The 16,874-nt window shown below is 38.8% G+C and overlaps 1 protein-coding gene across 9 annotated transcripts in view; it reads right to left on the bottom strand.

The window, feature by feature from the left end:
* BCAS3 (BCAS3 microtubule associated cell migration factor) overlaps nt 1-15,364 on the bottom strand; it is a 379,129-nt gene extending 363,765 nt beyond the window's left edge. For 8 of the 9 annotated variants that reach the window (XM_064523131.1, XM_064523134.1, XM_064523129.1 and 5 more), the window contains exons 1-4: nt 14,966-15,053; nt 11,837-11,891; nt 9,803-9,878; nt 7,723-7,829 (exon numbers count right to left, since the gene is read on the bottom strand). In XM_064523131.1, the coding sequence (XP_064379201.1) occupies nt 7,723-7,829; nt 9,803-9,878; nt 11,837-11,891; nt 14,966-15,036 (309 nt within the window). In that variant the 5' untranslated portion in view covers nt 15,037-15,053. Of the gene's footprint in view, nt 1-7,722; nt 7,830-9,802; nt 9,879-11,836; nt 11,892-14,965; nt 15,054-15,344 lie in introns of those variants that run through there. The other variant, XM_064523127.1, reaches the window with a different exon arrangement.
* Nucleotides 15,365-16,874: the final 1,510 nt, after the last annotated feature.

Here is a 16,874-nt window from a genome sequence, read left to right as displayed (position 1 = left end):
CAGCTGGTAGCACTATCCAAACACCACAGTATTGTAGTATTCCAGCTTTTGTAAAACAAGCCTAATTCCTCCTTTGGGACAGCAACAGGCCTCTGCTCTGAGGAGCTTACTGACCAAATTTATACCAGACATAAGAATGATGATCAGAAACCAACTTGGTAGAGGTTTGCTGATTATCATTAACAGGTCATGAGTTTGGGAGTGCAGTTTGGAGAAAAAAGGAGCACCTAAATGAAGATATCTGCATTCAGAAAAAACAGCTTGAACAAAAATAGAGTGTGGTTAAGCAGAAAATGATGAGCGAGAGGAGAAATTAAAGAGAGAGGAATAAAGAGATGAAAACAGATGTAGTCAGCAGCAGGTTTTCTGTCTATGGGAACACAGCAGCTCTATAAAAGGAGAAAGGAGGAAATGGAGAAAAAGGAAAATATAAGGCTTTGAAACTATTATTATTGGCAATTAAAAATTTTTCCCCCCAAAAATCATGAAAACACTGTTTCGCATATGTTTATGCACATCAATGGCTATGAATGAAAACAAAAGGAGAAAGAACTAGCATAACAGAAGTATGGAAGAAGTGATTCACATAAAATAATCCAACGCAATTGAGTCACCTCCTTCTACTTTTGAGCATGCCAGCACATCAGCTCTAACTCCAATCTACTTCAAACAAAGAGTCCCAACAGTAAAATACACTAAGAAGGCCAAACCTACTTAACAGAGTTTCTGCTCTTAAATACACTGAACTTCAGAAAGCATATTTATTTAGCTTGGGACGCCAAGACCTGGTAAAGCTTAGGGCTTAGATTTTCAAAGAAAGGCCCAAAAATGTCCAAAGACAAATGAAGTTTATTTGTACTTTAACACCTAACATGAATTCTATAGCCCAACTCTTTCCTTAGATACAATGCTTTTATGTTTTACTAATTAATCCTCATCCCTTGAAAAGTAACCATTTTAACACTGGGGAAGCCACAGCAAAAGAAAGGTTAAATGGATTAATCAAGGCCATAGGGCCAGACAGCGACAAAGCCAAGATTAGAAGTGGTTAGCTCCGCACTGTTTCAACACGTAATGTGTCCTTTTCCTCTTAGTTTAAATAGGATTTTTTTTTCCAGGAAAAGAAATGGCAAACTGTGTAGAACTAAAAAGAAAGGAAAAAGAAAAAGCAAGTAATTGTTCAGATAAGTTCAGCCATCTGTACAGTTTACATACTTAGCAGGTAACATATTGCTGAGCTCATTTCATGGTGTTCAGAAGAGGAGCAAATTTTAAGACATACCCCCACTGTTGATTTTGTAATGGAAATACAAGATGCCATCTAATTAGCCATTGAAGTCTCATTTTTAAAGAAAAAGCCAAGTTCAGTAAAAAACAAAACCAAAAAAGTTGAGGAAAAAAATCTGACATGACACCACCAACTACACGGATCAGATTACAATGCCAATACCTATGCGCATACCATAGCTAAATAAAATAACAGCTTCCATAAGGGATGTTTTTTAAATCATCTACCCTTAACTGTTCTATAGAGAAAGGAAATAGTAGAAGGCACAAAATTTTGTTCCATGTCAAACATCAGTAGGATCTTGGTTGCCTTCTTGGTTTCTGTGGCATTGAAAAATGTATCAGGGCTTCAGAGTTCAAGACTTCCCTTGACTTAGAATAAATTTTTTAAGCCTTACCACCAGCAGAAGCTTCTGCTACTTGCAGTCTTGTAAAATCCTGAATGGACTGTCCTTAATGCTAATGCCCTTCATCTATCTATATAAAACAAAACTTCATTAGCACTGCTGAGGCCGTGCGCATCAATTTTGACCAAAAGCACCATCTTCAGGGTAGAGAGGTTATGGTCTGACCTTCCTGCCAATTCAAGCCTTATCTGGTTGCTGAGACAGCCAACCTTTTCTGTGAATAGGACGCTTATTCCACTAGGAATTAAATTGGACCAATAACTACATTTAACATAAGCCAAACCCCACCACTAAATGGCTAACAACTCTGTCACTGCCAGTTTGGGCGAGATGTGGGCTGGCAAGGATACGGTGAAAGGCTCCACATCCCATTACCGGTCCCTTGAGCTATCCAGTCTCATACATGGAGACAAAATATAAATAGACTTCACAAACTGAAAACAGAGCTTTAAATTCTTCAAAAAGCACCTGCGAAGAAACTAGGCTGTGGCTGCCATTTTGGATTTGATCCAGCTAAGTAGCGAGTCCCTGTGGCAGCTTTCAAAGCTCTTAAAAAATTTTCTTTCCCATTCCACAAGCCAAGAAAATTTCCAAACAGATTTCGAGAATTGAATATTAAGCTGTAAAAGCAGCTACAGGTACTCATTCTGTGAGCGAGCGAAACCGAAACGACGGCTCCGAGCTGGCCGGACGGGAGCGGGCGGCGTGCGCAGCGCAGGGCGTCAAACCGCGGGCCTCCGCGGAGGGCAGTGAGCGCGCCAGCCCCGCGCCCACCACGGCGGGCTCCAAGGAGGAGACCACGCTCCTCTGCTTCGAGGTTTTGGGCTGCTGCTTGAAGTGTGGCAGACCAGAAAGCTGGAGCGCTATTTAATTTTTGATGACAGAGCTTTATTGTTTGGAGCATACCAATTTGCACCCATTAAAAAAAAAAAAAAAAAAAGAAAAGAAAAGAAAAAAACAGAACAAAGAAAGTTTTGTTCATGCTAAGGATAACTAACAGTTTCCAAGCATAGAAAATGGTTTTCACATGGTGAAAGAAAAAAAAGTCAAATATACACCAAACTGAAACAAAGTTTCAAACTCAAGGCTTAAACTACTGTGCCACTATATAAATGCAAACTGTTGCTACATTTAAAAAAAACTGTCACAAAGCACAGTGATATTAGACAAGGGTTTTTTTCAATTCTTAATATATATTTTAAATATGGTAAAAAGATAATAAGCATCCCTGAAAAACTAAAATGCCAGATACCACCAGAAAATTGTTTGATATAATCCTGTTGGGTTAAAGGCTACTACCAGTCATCTCACTACTGGGAGAGTGAGAAGGGACTTAGGCCAAAGGACAAATTTTAGGATTTTAGTTTAAAAATTCAAGTAGTCTTTTTCATTCAAAACAAGTCTGTCTAATTATCTAGAGATTATAAGAATTTAAATTCTCGAAGAATGAGAATGAGTCTACTCTGGTGACTGAATTAAGTATGTAATTCTACCTACCACGGAAAATTATGACAATACAAATTGAATTTTTAAAAAATAATGAAAGCTTAGTAATGTTTTTGCTTAATTTCTTCAACATTATCATTTTATTTGTTAACATGTTTTGAAGATTTTTAACCTGTCCAGCCTGCAAGCTACCTATAAAATCCTAATTTGGGGACAGTTCTGCATTTTTTTAAATCATTACTATACAAAAGCAAAAACGAAGCAGACCATATTGAGGCAGGCACAACATGGGTACAGACACCCCTCAAGGTCCTTCATTTCAGCTTTGTTCCCATCCAAGGGGAGCTACACAAAGTTCCTTCAGACTCTTCTGATACCTCTTACTACAGTCCGCCAAACATTTTGCATGTGGGTTCTTTCTTCTGGTACAGGATACAACATGATTTAGAACACTTTCAGCAGATTTGCAGAGTCACTTAATGAGTGTGAGAAAATTTCTTGCATACCTCCAGTCTCTAAACCCTAGCAGACAGGGCTTTTGATGAGCAGTAGTGAAGGCAAAACGGAACCGGCATGTCTGACTTACTATTACATATCCATCTATACATCCCACATACACACACCATCTGCTGTGCAAATGCAGGTCTACCAAATCAAAAATCATAGTGTTACTGACACCAGTATTTAAATAATTTCAAGTTCTGACAGAGAAGGAATGGCAGGCTGGGATGCCATCCTTGTCCAACTATTCCTCCACATTCCAGAGGTCTCTCCACCACAAGTCACCCACCATAGGGGCTGACATACGCCATCCGTCTGTAGCAGCACCGTCAAACCACAGCCTTTAAGGATTTTCCATTAAATATACAGTGCCTGCTATTAAAAGTTCCCTTTGCTAGTTCCTACTTTAGTAAAGTCAAGCTTGATAGTTCTTTCTTAATTGAAACATGAAAAATTACATTAAATTTTTTAATTCTGAAACTTCCAGCACACAAGGAAAAAAAAAGTTATCAGCCGCAAAACCAGCCAACATGCATTTCTGTGAACAGGAACATCTAGAACAGATACTTGGAAACCACATTAGGCAGAAACTAGTTCCAACTGTATTTGAAACATGAGACTGGGAGCAAGAGAAAAAACAAATTCCAAATAAAACACAAAGCTACACTGCGCAATTATCAAATAGGAACTTCTAGTCATACTTTCGTATATTCCCAGATTTCTCCCACTTAGTGAGGCATATTTTAAGAACACTTTTAACCTTCCCACCCCCATTTCAAAACACAGATCAAAGAAAAGTCGTTTGGATGGACACCTTCTGCTTCTTACGCAATACAGATTTAGACACTGCACTTCAAAACCCCAGCCGTTACTTCAGCACCCAGCAGTCCAAACACTATTTCAGTCCTTTGAAGCAGCTCTAATGGTATCTTCCATTTGCAAGTAACACTTCTGTAGTCAAAGATCTTACTCCAAGGAGATGTTAATGTGAAACCACTCAGACTGCAAAGAGACACACACTCCTGGAGGCAGACTGCAAAGGTGTTTAGAAGTCAATGTAACACCATTACGGAGAGTGTCAGCTTAGAAGCTGTCATAAACACTTCATAATCACTCAGACACAAACTGGACTGCCTGCAACACATTATTTTATTAAGTGCTGAATAGAGGTTCAATTGTATGAATAAAAAGCACAATGCTACAGATAGCAGCCTTTCTGAATAGATTTTCACATAAATGTCATATTGTTGCTTTTTCAGATTGAAAGGTTTCTAAACTACAGAGATCTGTTTTCTTAATAATTGGAATAATGTTGCATAATTATAACCTAAGCACTCAACAAGATCAATAAAAAAGGACAGGTTTGTATAATACCACAGGACACAAAAATAGCGTTGTCAAATAAATTCTAAATAGTAAGTCAGTCACAAACTTGCCAGATTTTATTTTACTCAGACTAAGTAAGCAAAAAAGAAAAAAAATGAGATGGAGAAACAAAAAAAGAAAAAAAAACCCACAAGTTGTTACCTCCAAATTTGTTAGATATACAAATCTTGCTCTGAAAAGATATTTTAAAGAAAATTAGTGTTAGAAACTATCAATCTGAGAAGCTAAGATCATGTTACTAACAAAGGAATCCTTCCAACACTGAAGTTATGTTAACACATACAAATTGCATTATTGCACAGGGGAAGCTATGCCTTTTTGGATGCGGTATTAGATTTCACAGGATATATGAATGAGGGGCTGACAAAGGGATGTTGGCATTCTCAAGACGGGTGGTGCAATATTTCCACAGTTGACGTTTCCTACCATCTTACTGGACATTTTTCCACATCAAAAATACCTTCACAGAACTGAACCACACTAAGAGAAACTGTCTTGTGGTTTCATTTTTCTTATTTTTACTAAAATATTGAAATACTGTGAAAAATTAGGAATTATGAAGTACTATTATACCCTGAGGAAAAATACAATCTGGCTGTATTGTCCTGCTGAAAAAAGAGATAAGATCAGGCACTCTATAGCCCGACTTGTGACAATTCAGACAAGACAAAAACAAAAAAACAAAGAAAACCCACACACCACAAACTTTTTCTCACTATGAAACATGGATAAGTTACCTTGTATTACCTGCACGACAATACTGGTGAACACACTTTCCTCTACATAACACGCAGTAAAGTAGTTTACTCTTCATTTATTGAGTAAGCTCTATCACACTATTTCACATTTACTGCAGTGCACCATGGCGTAAGAGTTTAAATACAGAGAGTTAATGCAGTAAAACTTACACTGAGGTAATCCGCTCATGTACCAAAGAACTAAGGTATTCTTCTTTCATTCTTGCCTTCCTTATACATGTAAGATCCCATCTCACAATAAATTTCTCAAGGGCTTTGATACAGATAGCTCTTACAGAGACTACCTTTCATTCAGACGCAGAAACTCTCACCTTACCAAAAAGCAAGGACATGTTACATCCACACACATAAGCACACACGCGCACAAACACACCTCCGCCTGCTATTTCGAGTCACAAACCTCTTCTCATCATGGAGGGGCCAGGACAAGTGCCACGTAAACACAAAGCACCTCCGTACACTTTTCAGAAAACACACTTTCAATTGGACAAAAACATTTCATCAGAATAAAACAAGTTGTTTTACAAAAATGCTTTAGCTTAAATCTGTGCGACTGCTTCTAGTATCTTAACTAATTGATCAACTCATGCTGTAACTCCTGGTATTGCTGCAGATGTATTTCCTCTCTTAGCTCAAGATCTTAGTGACACCTAATGTTTGTTTTCTGTAATACACTTTGAAGAACAAAGTGGAACATTTCTAAGCAGTTAATAATGTTTTCTACAGGAACATAAAACTGACCATTTTTCAAAATGGTGTACAAAACTAACTTGATACTGTAAAATTATTCTTTGTATTCAAATTCATTTCTGCTAAAAAAATGTATATGCATGTTTTGTGCTATTAAAAATAAAGCCAAAAAAGTTAGAATTGGCCATAGCTTCTCAGGACATACAAGCAGATAAAAGATCCTAAATTACATTGAAATTCAGTAAAGTACATTAGGTCTCATTTCATTTCTACAAACTATTTCAAATGCAAAAGCTCAGCAGTTTATTTTTCCTCATCTTCAACTAACAATACGCACATGGAGAGGGGAAAGGCCAGTTCTCCCACACCCTAGTGAAACTCAATTAGGCAATGCTTAGCACAGCTCTCAATATGGTGTGCAGAATGAGAAAATTTTCCATTATATTTTCTAAGCTGCAGTTAGCTGCATAGGACATATCTTTATTACCAATAAGGAAATACAAAAATACACATAGTTCTAAAAAGCCCATGTATTTTATGAATGGAAAAAAACTCCATCCTCACTACATTATTTCGAAGGACAAGGTGTTACGAGCACTTTTTTTTTTAGTTAAGAATTTTATGACCTACTGTATTAGACTTTATTCTGTAGTTCAAAAAATTTGGGGGAAATTCCCCAAATTAAGTCCATGTGCTCATAAACCATTCTGGAAACACAAAATGCAGGGTGTGTATGACAGCATAAAATCAAATCCATATGCACACATAGACTTTAATAAAATTAAAATTGCAAATCATGTACATGACAAACATTGTGATTGTAAAATACTATTAATATTGTCATACTTACATTTCTAGGGCAAGCAGATTCTTTTCATATTTTTCTACCCTTATTCCTTTCTGTAGCTTAAAAAGATTTTGTTCCTTCCTGGGATGCTAACTGTTCTACAATGACACATGCTGCTCCCAATTGGACTCTATACATTTACCTAATAGAAATCACTTGCAAAAAACCCCTCAAATCTGAAAGTATGTGAATTCAAGTGTATGATGTATGCTCAGTATTAACCCTGTGATAAGCATATTACATATACACTAATGTACACATGATGAATGTTGGTTCTTTCTGTTTTAATAGAAAAAATAAATAGTAACACAGTATTACAAACAAAACAAAATATTGATGTGGTGTAAAAAAGGTCAGCATTTGGAAAAGTGTCTTGCCTACAAGTTAACTCTGTACTTACAGGTATGCTCCAGACTTGCATTCCATCACTGTATCCGATCATGAGCAGTAACGGTGGCTCATTCCCAGTGCTATGTATTTCATGAAACTCCATGTTCCTTGATGTATCTACATTGGGTTTAAATATCAAAGCCATGGAATAACAGGTTAGGAACAATTGTGGCTAGGGTCAGTTATATCAGAAACTTATCTCAATTCGTATTTCTGTTATTAGAGGCAAAGCACAGTGGTTTAAATTTTTATGCTGGAAAAGCAGTGGAACATACTTTTAGGTACACATAATAAATTCATTAGAGTTTCACAGAGAGGTTAGAAAGCATTAAAATGGAAAATCATGGAGAAAAATGTTCTTCATTACATCGTGGGCTATCATGAAACACCCCAAAAACTTTTGTAGTCTTATCTCCAGTGATTAATAAAGCATGGCAAACTTTCCAAACAGAGAAAAATTCACAAAAGGACCAACAAAATAATTGTCAACAAATACTACAATTACAAACACACAGTATGATCAAAGCTCTTTATAAATACTGTACAATTAATCTTTACATCAGCTTTATGAAGAAGAAAAACCCCAGGAAGAAAAGTGCTACAGGACATAATAATCAAAATATTAAGTTTTCCTTGACTAAAGTCTTTTAATACTACATTTTAAACCATGTTAGAATGAATAAAAACTTTCTGCAGGCATATAGGAATCAAAGAAAGAGAGCAAATATTTAGGATGGTGAAAGAGGATGTATTAAGGCCTAATTAGATTAAGCTGCACAAAAGCAAATTTAGACAGAATATCAAGGTTTAATTAACCCTTTTTTTTTTTTTCCGTTACGCTGTAGAAAAGAACCTCAAGAGAAATGGCCAAGAATTTTTAAAATAAACAGAAGAGAAGACGAACCCACAAGGAAACAGACTTCAAGTAGCCTAAAGCTGGATAAAATGCCATGTACAGGTTGATAGGTCTTTTCTATTTCTAACCACTATGAATTTATGAACTGCCAACCTCTGTGCCATTTCAGCAGCTGGAAAATATATAATCTTCCCTATTAACCTCCAGGAAAGCTTGAAAGTTCCCCATAATAGCTCTGGCTATGGTTGTTATTATTTCATCTGAGACCAGAATGCACCTTTACCATAGAGCTCTAGACAGGAAAATAAGTTAGTAGACAAGTAGCAGCAATTATCTGAAAGACTTAAGTCCAGTGTTCTCCAGGAGACTTGAAACAGAAAAGCAGGTCCCTTAGTTCCACAGCTAGTACAAGCACATACACTGCACACCATAAACAACTATAAAATTTTTGATTAATTCCAGCAAGTAGTTAATTGATAACAGCATTCAGCTCTCTCTCATTCAGTCCCTAATCTTCCTCACTCAAGAAAGATAACTGGGATAGACTGAGGTAAAACAGCTCAGATCTTAACTGGAGATCTACTTTACTTGACACTTTCAGCAAAAGCTCATGACCATCATTATTTTCTCTTAACAGCACTGAAGATCAGTTGCCTACACTGAGTCAGTAGCCTTTGCCAATGACTTAAGGTACACTGGAAATGACAAACAAGTTACTTTCTGAGAATATTTTGTGGCTTTGCTCTCTCATTGCCCAGAAAGATACCATGGAATCGCCTGCTGATTTTCCTCGACAGCTTTCCCTTCCTAAGAATTCATTCAAAGCAATTCAATCATGTCATTGAGAATGTATCTGGGACCTGGATGGGATTCACAGTTAGATAATCTGGGCTTGAAACCAACAGCAGATCAACTGCATTTAGTTCTATGCTTTGTTTTCAACTACCACAAGGAAAGGGAATGGATGGGGGCAGGGGGGACTGACAGGGATTTGCCTTGCACTCTCTCTCTCCCTTCCTAAGTCAGAGTTAGTTTGCCTTTGGAGGAAGTTGCAAGGCCTATTTGTCCTATTTGCTAGGTACCGAAGAAAAGCCCCGTTATTCACTGAGAGTTTAGCCTAACTAGAACAGCGAAATAAAATACTTAATTTTGAGCCCACAATGTTCATCTATGAAAGCTAACTGAAATTACTGCACATGGACTCAAAAATAAGTGAGAGAAAACAAAGCCATACCATTTAAATCTGCATTTTCAAATCTGACCCACATGATTTTTTCCTTTTCTTCTGCTGGTGGGGTACCACTGTAGGCCTGGATAAAAAGCAGAAAAGTTGAAAAAAGAAAGTTTAACACTTATTTTTCCCGACCCTCTGTAGAACATACAACAGAATGCCAGGGGGGAGAAGGAGATGTATCTTCTTGTCATCTCTCAACATGGGAGGTTTTGTTTCAAAAACAGATGGTTCCATGACTAACATACGTCATACTAAATAGAACTCAACAAGTGTAACCACTTACTAAAGTAGAAATGACAAGACATATAACAATAAGTATGCTCAAACAGGTTAGAAATGTCACATGGCTTATACCAATCTAGCGAAGCTAAAATACAGTGGCTTCCACAATCTTTAACTTCAGCAATTGTATACTACTTAAGAGCAATGTCAGAGGTTCTCAAGTGAGGCACATTTACTTTTTAAATCCTTTTTTTTTTTTATTCACTTAAAAGCTTTGTAAGCAAAATTGAGGAAAGAAAGAGGCCTTTACCACACAGTTTATTTTACTGTCATGTTTTAGTTATATATGCAACATTTTGAAAAAGAGTAAACTGTAATGCAAGCAGAACAGATCCATGCTTCAGTTGTGCATTCTACAAATTCCCATTAAAAGATAAGATACAAAAAGAAACCATGAAGGAGACTTACAGTGTTTCCAAACTGCACATTTTACAGTTCACAGGAGGAACTGTGGTGGGAAGAATGTGAGTTACAGTAGAAATACCATCACTTCCAAATGAATTATAGCAAAGTACTGCACAGTATTTTGGATTAAATATGAAAGAGCTCGTATAATCACTTTACACATGCCAGGAAAGCAATAACATGAACCAAAAATACAAATTTAAAAAATAAGTGTGGGTATTACTTTTCAAAACAAATCACATTCCATGCTTCCAAGGCAAACTGATTTGTAAAATAAAACACAGACTGTATCCTTTAGCTAAAGAGAGGAAAAAATAGGGGAAAAAACCCAACAATCTTTTCAATGAAAGTTTGACTATTTTTCATCTTAACCATGAGTCCAAAAATGCATTTCACAAATTAATAATAGAGAGGGGAAAATCCTTTATCATCATCATTAAGGAAATTTTCGTTAACCAAGATAATCTTTCAAATAAGAACCAAGATAGTTTTCTGAAGCGACAGGCAATTAACTGCAATGCTTCTCCACTACTGACTAGCACTTTCCCAAACAATGACAAAACAAAATGAGTTTCCATCTACTATGGAGAGGCCCATGAGCAGCAGCAAAGTAACCATACTAGTTTCATACTACTGCTATCTGGGAAAACTATGACCAACAGCAGAGGTAAGCATCACAGTCATTCCCTAGAGAAGACGACCCCAGAAATTTAAAAAAAAGGAAGAGCAACAGACTCCTGCTTTATGAAACTCAAGAATGCTGTGATGACAACAGGTGAGCAGAGTTCACAATCCCACATCAACTAGGACTCTTTTAGGCAAGTTACAGGAGAAAAAGATTAAGGGGGCTATGGAGTGAAGGAGAGAAGAGAAACTTTCTCCTTCTCAGTCAATGATCAAAGCAACAGGAGATGGATACGAAGCTCTTCTAACACCAGCCAGCCAATGTCATAGGTTTCCAAGAATGAGCCAGAGAATAAGTATTTGTAAGAGGCAGAACAACTAATAGGCCCAGTCTCTCCCTTTCACAACTATTGTATCGCCAAAACTATCAGAGGAAAAGACTTTAGTCATCTTTGTGATAAGAAGTGGAAAGATTACTACATAAAAAATACACTCTAAGCTTCTGTGTAGCATGCTAAGATTTCTCCTGATAAATATTTATTTAAATGTAAATTTGGAGGCCTACTTTTCAGATGGTATGCAGCCAATGCTTTCTAAACATCCGGTCTCAAGACAGTCCAAAAAAAATCTGGCCCTTGTTCACCTGACACACACTTCAACTGTTTTGTATATTGTTGGAACTTCTGTTGAAAAAAGTATTTTTTAAGAAAGATGTACACATACCTGTGGCACAACATCTTGAAGAAACGTAACAACACTTTCCATATATGACTGTTCCCTTGAAAACAGAAGGAGAGTTTTTAAATTACTACTCAAGTTTGTAAACAATCATAAATATATTCAGCTACTCATATCACCCCAGAAAACATGCCTGATGTTTAACACAACCAAAAATACTAGGAAGTATACAATGCAGTTACTTAATATACTGCCAAATACACTTTGATAATATGGATATGGCCTGAAAGCCTGTAAAAAGCTGATACCTATTTATGAAATAACTGCTCAGGAAAAAGCATACAAGGGAGCCTTCAACTCTCTTGAGTCTGCAAGAGAGAAACCCTGTCCTGCAAATCATTCTGTCTAATTAAAGTAGAGCAGAGCTTTGGAAATTATTTCTCGGTATCTCTCCCCCACACACTTGATTTAAATATTGTACCATGAAGAAGAAAAAAATAAATAAGGGCTGAAGCATTAGCTCTCCTTGTGGTGCAAGTAAACTGTAAGACCTCATTATGCACCACAATGAAGCTGAACAAGATGAAACATTTTACAGCAGTTCCCTGGTAGGAAGGGGAAGGAAAAGGAAGACTAAAGAGCAAGGAGGTATTTTCAGTTAAGTTGTTACAGCCTGGGAAGCTTATTCCTCCTTGGAAGTTCATTAACAGCAATAATTTAAAGTAGTATGTAGTGCAAGATACATTTGTTCTGGTAGATTCAAACTAATGCTTTTATTAGCTTATCCTTACACAAGCAGCGAGTCTCTTGTGTAACCACTGAGCGGCATAATAACGTGGCTTGATTACATTAGACTGACAGTGTTGTAAGTACGCAAAAAGTTTGTGCTTTCTGTAATGAGTAATGCTGAAACGTGCTGGCAACAAGCACTACATTCATAAAGTCTGAAATGATTAAGAAAATCTTAACTTTATTTAGCTAACAGCTTTGGCAGTCCTCAGATTAATTTTTATTTTGGTAGGCATTTTTCCCTAACTAATGGAAGATTTCTAACAGCAACAAGGATGGATTGTACTAGTACAATGAGGAAACCTAGACTCTTGATGTCCAAAGGTACATACCTTTTCTTTGTGCCTCCTGAAACAGTGCAATGTAAGTTTCTTTTGTTAGAAATTGGCATGTTTAGAAGTTAAGAATGAAGTACTTTCCATTATACACAGCAATAGAGAAGACATTTAAGACAAATGCTGCAACACCCTGATCAGCCTACCTATATATAACTAGCTGAATCCTCTCTGAAAACAAAGATAAATCTAAGAGCATAAATCATGAAGTTTTAAAAAGCTTACTCAAATCCATGAATAACAAAACTAGGTTTTGGTCAGCAATCCAAGGATTACTGACTCAAATGAAGTTTGTCATACTGCCTTAAAGCAGAGGCTTTATAAATACGAGCTGTGGTTTCTAGTGCTGATTCTTCTCTGATTTATGTAGGTCACCAAAACTGTCTTTGTACACCTGCGCAGCTCTTTGCTACAGAGTAATAATATTTGTCTATCTTATGGGTATACTATAAAATGCAATGTCTGAAATTCTTATCTGAATGTCTGTCAGCAAGAATAATGTCTTTATTTTCAGTTGATAAAATGAGTACTTATTTTTTTCCAGTACATCTTGAATTGTAAACAAAGCAGATGTTTGGGAAATGTTTCATTCAGTGTATGTACTCCAAGTCTTTCCTAAAGTTGAAAAACTTCAATGAGGATTTCTTTAAAGCGCTTAAACAAACAAACACAGAACAAAAACAAACAAACAAAAAAACACAAGGCAGAAGCTTTCTAACTTTAGGAGACTGAAGATCAGCAGTAGAATGAGGTTCAAAGTCACTTTCTCTATTACTTATATGTTGCTCCTCTTTGTAGTCTATTACTGCCTTCTGCTTATAAGATGCTACGCATTTAACATCAGCAGAAAGTTGGAGGGTGTAACATACAAAAATTCTGATAGAAAAGGTGATACTTTAGAATTTTGAGGTGAAAAGATACATATCAAGAACAAACCATGACATTTAATAAAACAAAATGGCAGATAATTCTACTCTTGCACCTTTTTGTATTATTATTTTTTTCAGTGAGCAAGCTTACTTTGAAGACAACATCATTGCAACCAGACATGCATCTGTTGAAGAAATTCTGCAGCATAACCAGTGCTTCTTCTATTATGTGGTTGCAAGACAAAAGTCTAACACAATTCTTGGTGTTACAACAATAGATTCGTTGTGCTCCCCCAGTTTAAAGAGTGACTCTTGATATTTAAATATCCTGTTATCTGCAGTGCTGTTGTACTATCATTACCTCTTACGGCAAACTAATAGACACTGAAACAAATAGTATAAATCAACATTTCAATACAGTGCAATTTTACAGCAACAATTCAGTAGCACAGATGTGCCCAGGAAAAAAGAAAGCCATAAAATTACTTAACAGACAAAAATAAGAGATATATCTTCTATCTAAACTGTCTTTCCAAGCTTTTTCGCCAATGGAAGTACTTTCATATGAACACAATGAAAATTAGGATGCCCGAGCAAGGAAGGATCGTCTCTTATTTGCTCTGCCTGACTGGAGACGGGTACCTTTGTTCCTGTTTCTGTTCTCTTGAGCAAAAAATATCAGAATCCGCAACTCCACTTACTGAAGCATTTTAATGACAGGCTTATATGTTCTAATATATCCATTCCTGTGACAAGGTATTACACAGAACAGCAAGAAAGGAACATGCTACACACATACTGCTACTAGCAAAAGAACCAACTTTGCAATGGTTGATCTACAGCTAGTGTGGTGTTCAGCAAACAAAATTGCGTAAACAAGCAAGAAAACACTGAAAGACAAAGCATTCATTTTTAAACTGTGCAACTTTGAAGGCTGGTCCAAGTTCTTGGTCTATTAAGCTTAAAAGAATCCCATTCAAGGAGACAGTTTGACCTGTATAATCCTAGGAGACAGGAACAAAACATGTTTACTTTCTTTTATTGGAAATTTCTCAGTGCAGCAGAATTGTACTGTCAACAAAAGCCCGCATAGCAAGCTTTGAAAGAAGACTCATGCTAGGTTCTTCTTGTACAAAAAGATAAAAACTTCAAATAAGGGCTATTTTTCAAAACACACTTACGTGACAGCTTGTGGGCGAACTACCACTCCTCCAGTACATCTACTTGGTCGGCGCGGAGATTCTGTCGCCATTGTTTCTTTGCAGATATCTATAAGCAACACATTTCTTTTTAATAATAGTTTGTATAGAAGTTACTTACATTAGTTCCTGCTATATTCTTTAAGATTATGAAAATCTCTTCAAGAAGGAAACTTCACTTATACAAACCCGTAAGGCACCGTGCCCCTTTACAGCACTCTTAAAAAAAATAAAAGGATAAAAAAATAGAAAAGGAGAATTTTCTTTAACCACACATTTAAGATACTGGTATAGGTTCAGACTTAGTAATAAAAAAATGGTCTTATTTGATAATGAGCTGTTGTCTTAAAAAGCAACATACCTAAAAATCATGCACAATCACAGCTGCAACATGTTGTATTCTTGAAAAATCTGTAATTGGTTAGACTGAAGCTAACAAAAACCATGATGGAACGCATTCTACTTTATGTCAGCTCTTTGTGCCATCTTTAGATTTACCTCCACACTCCTGTTCTTTCATGTAAATAGTCAGAATATCTTTCATAAAGGCAAAAAACACTGAAGTCACCCATTCAGCCACTCCATTTCCCCCACCCCACCCCAATTAAGAACTAACATGATAGAAAGAACGAAATCCCCAACGTGGTATCAGTTATTATCACCATTTCATGGTTTGCAGCGTGTGTAAAAGCTTTCTAATTTAAAAAAAAAAGGCTGAAAACCTAGCCCCATAGGAAACACCACCAAACTGCTCAGCAACGTGAGCAAAATTTGACATAGGTGCTGAGCAACCTCAGAAGAAAAGCCAGTGTATGGAGGACAAAACACCTCTCAATATTGATTCTTAATCCAGCAGCACACCTGGGCCAGGCAGTGCTCGCTGCCTGCCGTTAAGCTGAGTGCTGTCACCTGCACCACAACTCGGAGCACCTGGGAAGTTGTAACAGCAGGGCTTTGCCATGACAAAACCGGAGCACGAGCCCCCCCCCCAAGAAGCAGGCGACCGGGAAGCCCTGAGCACCCTCCCGCCACTCGGGATTGAGCAACGCCACAACGCCACGCTCCAACCCGACCGGCCTCTCCCCAAATTGCCACCCAGCCGGCGCCGTGAATCAGGCCGCAGCCATCCGCCTTCCCCCCCGGGGAGGCGCCGGGCTCCCTCCGGACGCCGCGCCTCTCCCCTCCTCCGGTGGCCTCCACAGACACCGGAGCGACCCCTCCCCCCCGCCGACAGCCGCCAACGGTCAACCGCCAACGGTCAACCGCCAACCGCCACCCCGACCCGAGGCAGCCCCACCGCCCCCTCCCCTCGCGCGCCGGCCCCTGCCAGCCTCCCAGCCCCACGCTCACCCTCAGAGCCCGGCCCCAGCCCTCCCCCGGACCCCGGCCTCGGCCCTGCCACCACTCCGGGCCCCAGCCCGGTCGCCACCGCCCTCACCTGCCGCCGCCGCTGCTGCTGCCGCCGCCGCCGCCGCCGCTCCCCTCCGCCCGGCTCCTCACTGACAGTGTTTGGGACCCCCTCGGGGAATGACACTAGCGCACCGCACGCTGGTAGCCAATCAGACAGCCTCGGAGGCGGGCTGCTTCCCGTCACTGGCCAATCGCCAAGCCGCTCCGCAGCAGGGGGAGGCGCACCGAGGACGCGGAGAGCGTCTGCGCCCCAAGCTAGGTTGAGAGGCGAAACGCAGCCGGCGCTGCACCCCACCGCCGCCCCCACCCTTCGCTTTGTTTACATCGGGATCTCGCGAGAGCGCCCGCGGGAGTCCCGCGCACGTGGGTGGGGGCGGAGCACCGAGCCCATCAGTCACGAGCCGGGCGGCCAATGGGCGGCGGAGCCCCGCCCACCGCGGGGCGCTCGGGCCCTGTTTACCTTCCGCGGGGCCGTGACGCA

Source organism: Dromaius novaehollandiae, chromosome 19 (genome assembly GCF_036370855.1).
Source record: "Dromaius novaehollandiae isolate bDroNov1 chromosome 19, bDroNov1.hap1, whole genome shotgun sequence".
Classification (NCBI taxonomy): domain Eukaryota; kingdom Metazoa; phylum Chordata; class Aves; order Casuariiformes; family Dromaiidae; genus Dromaius; species Dromaius novaehollandiae.
The sequence above is the reverse complement of the archived record's forward strand: the minus strand, read 5'-3'. Positions and strand labels throughout refer to the sequence as shown.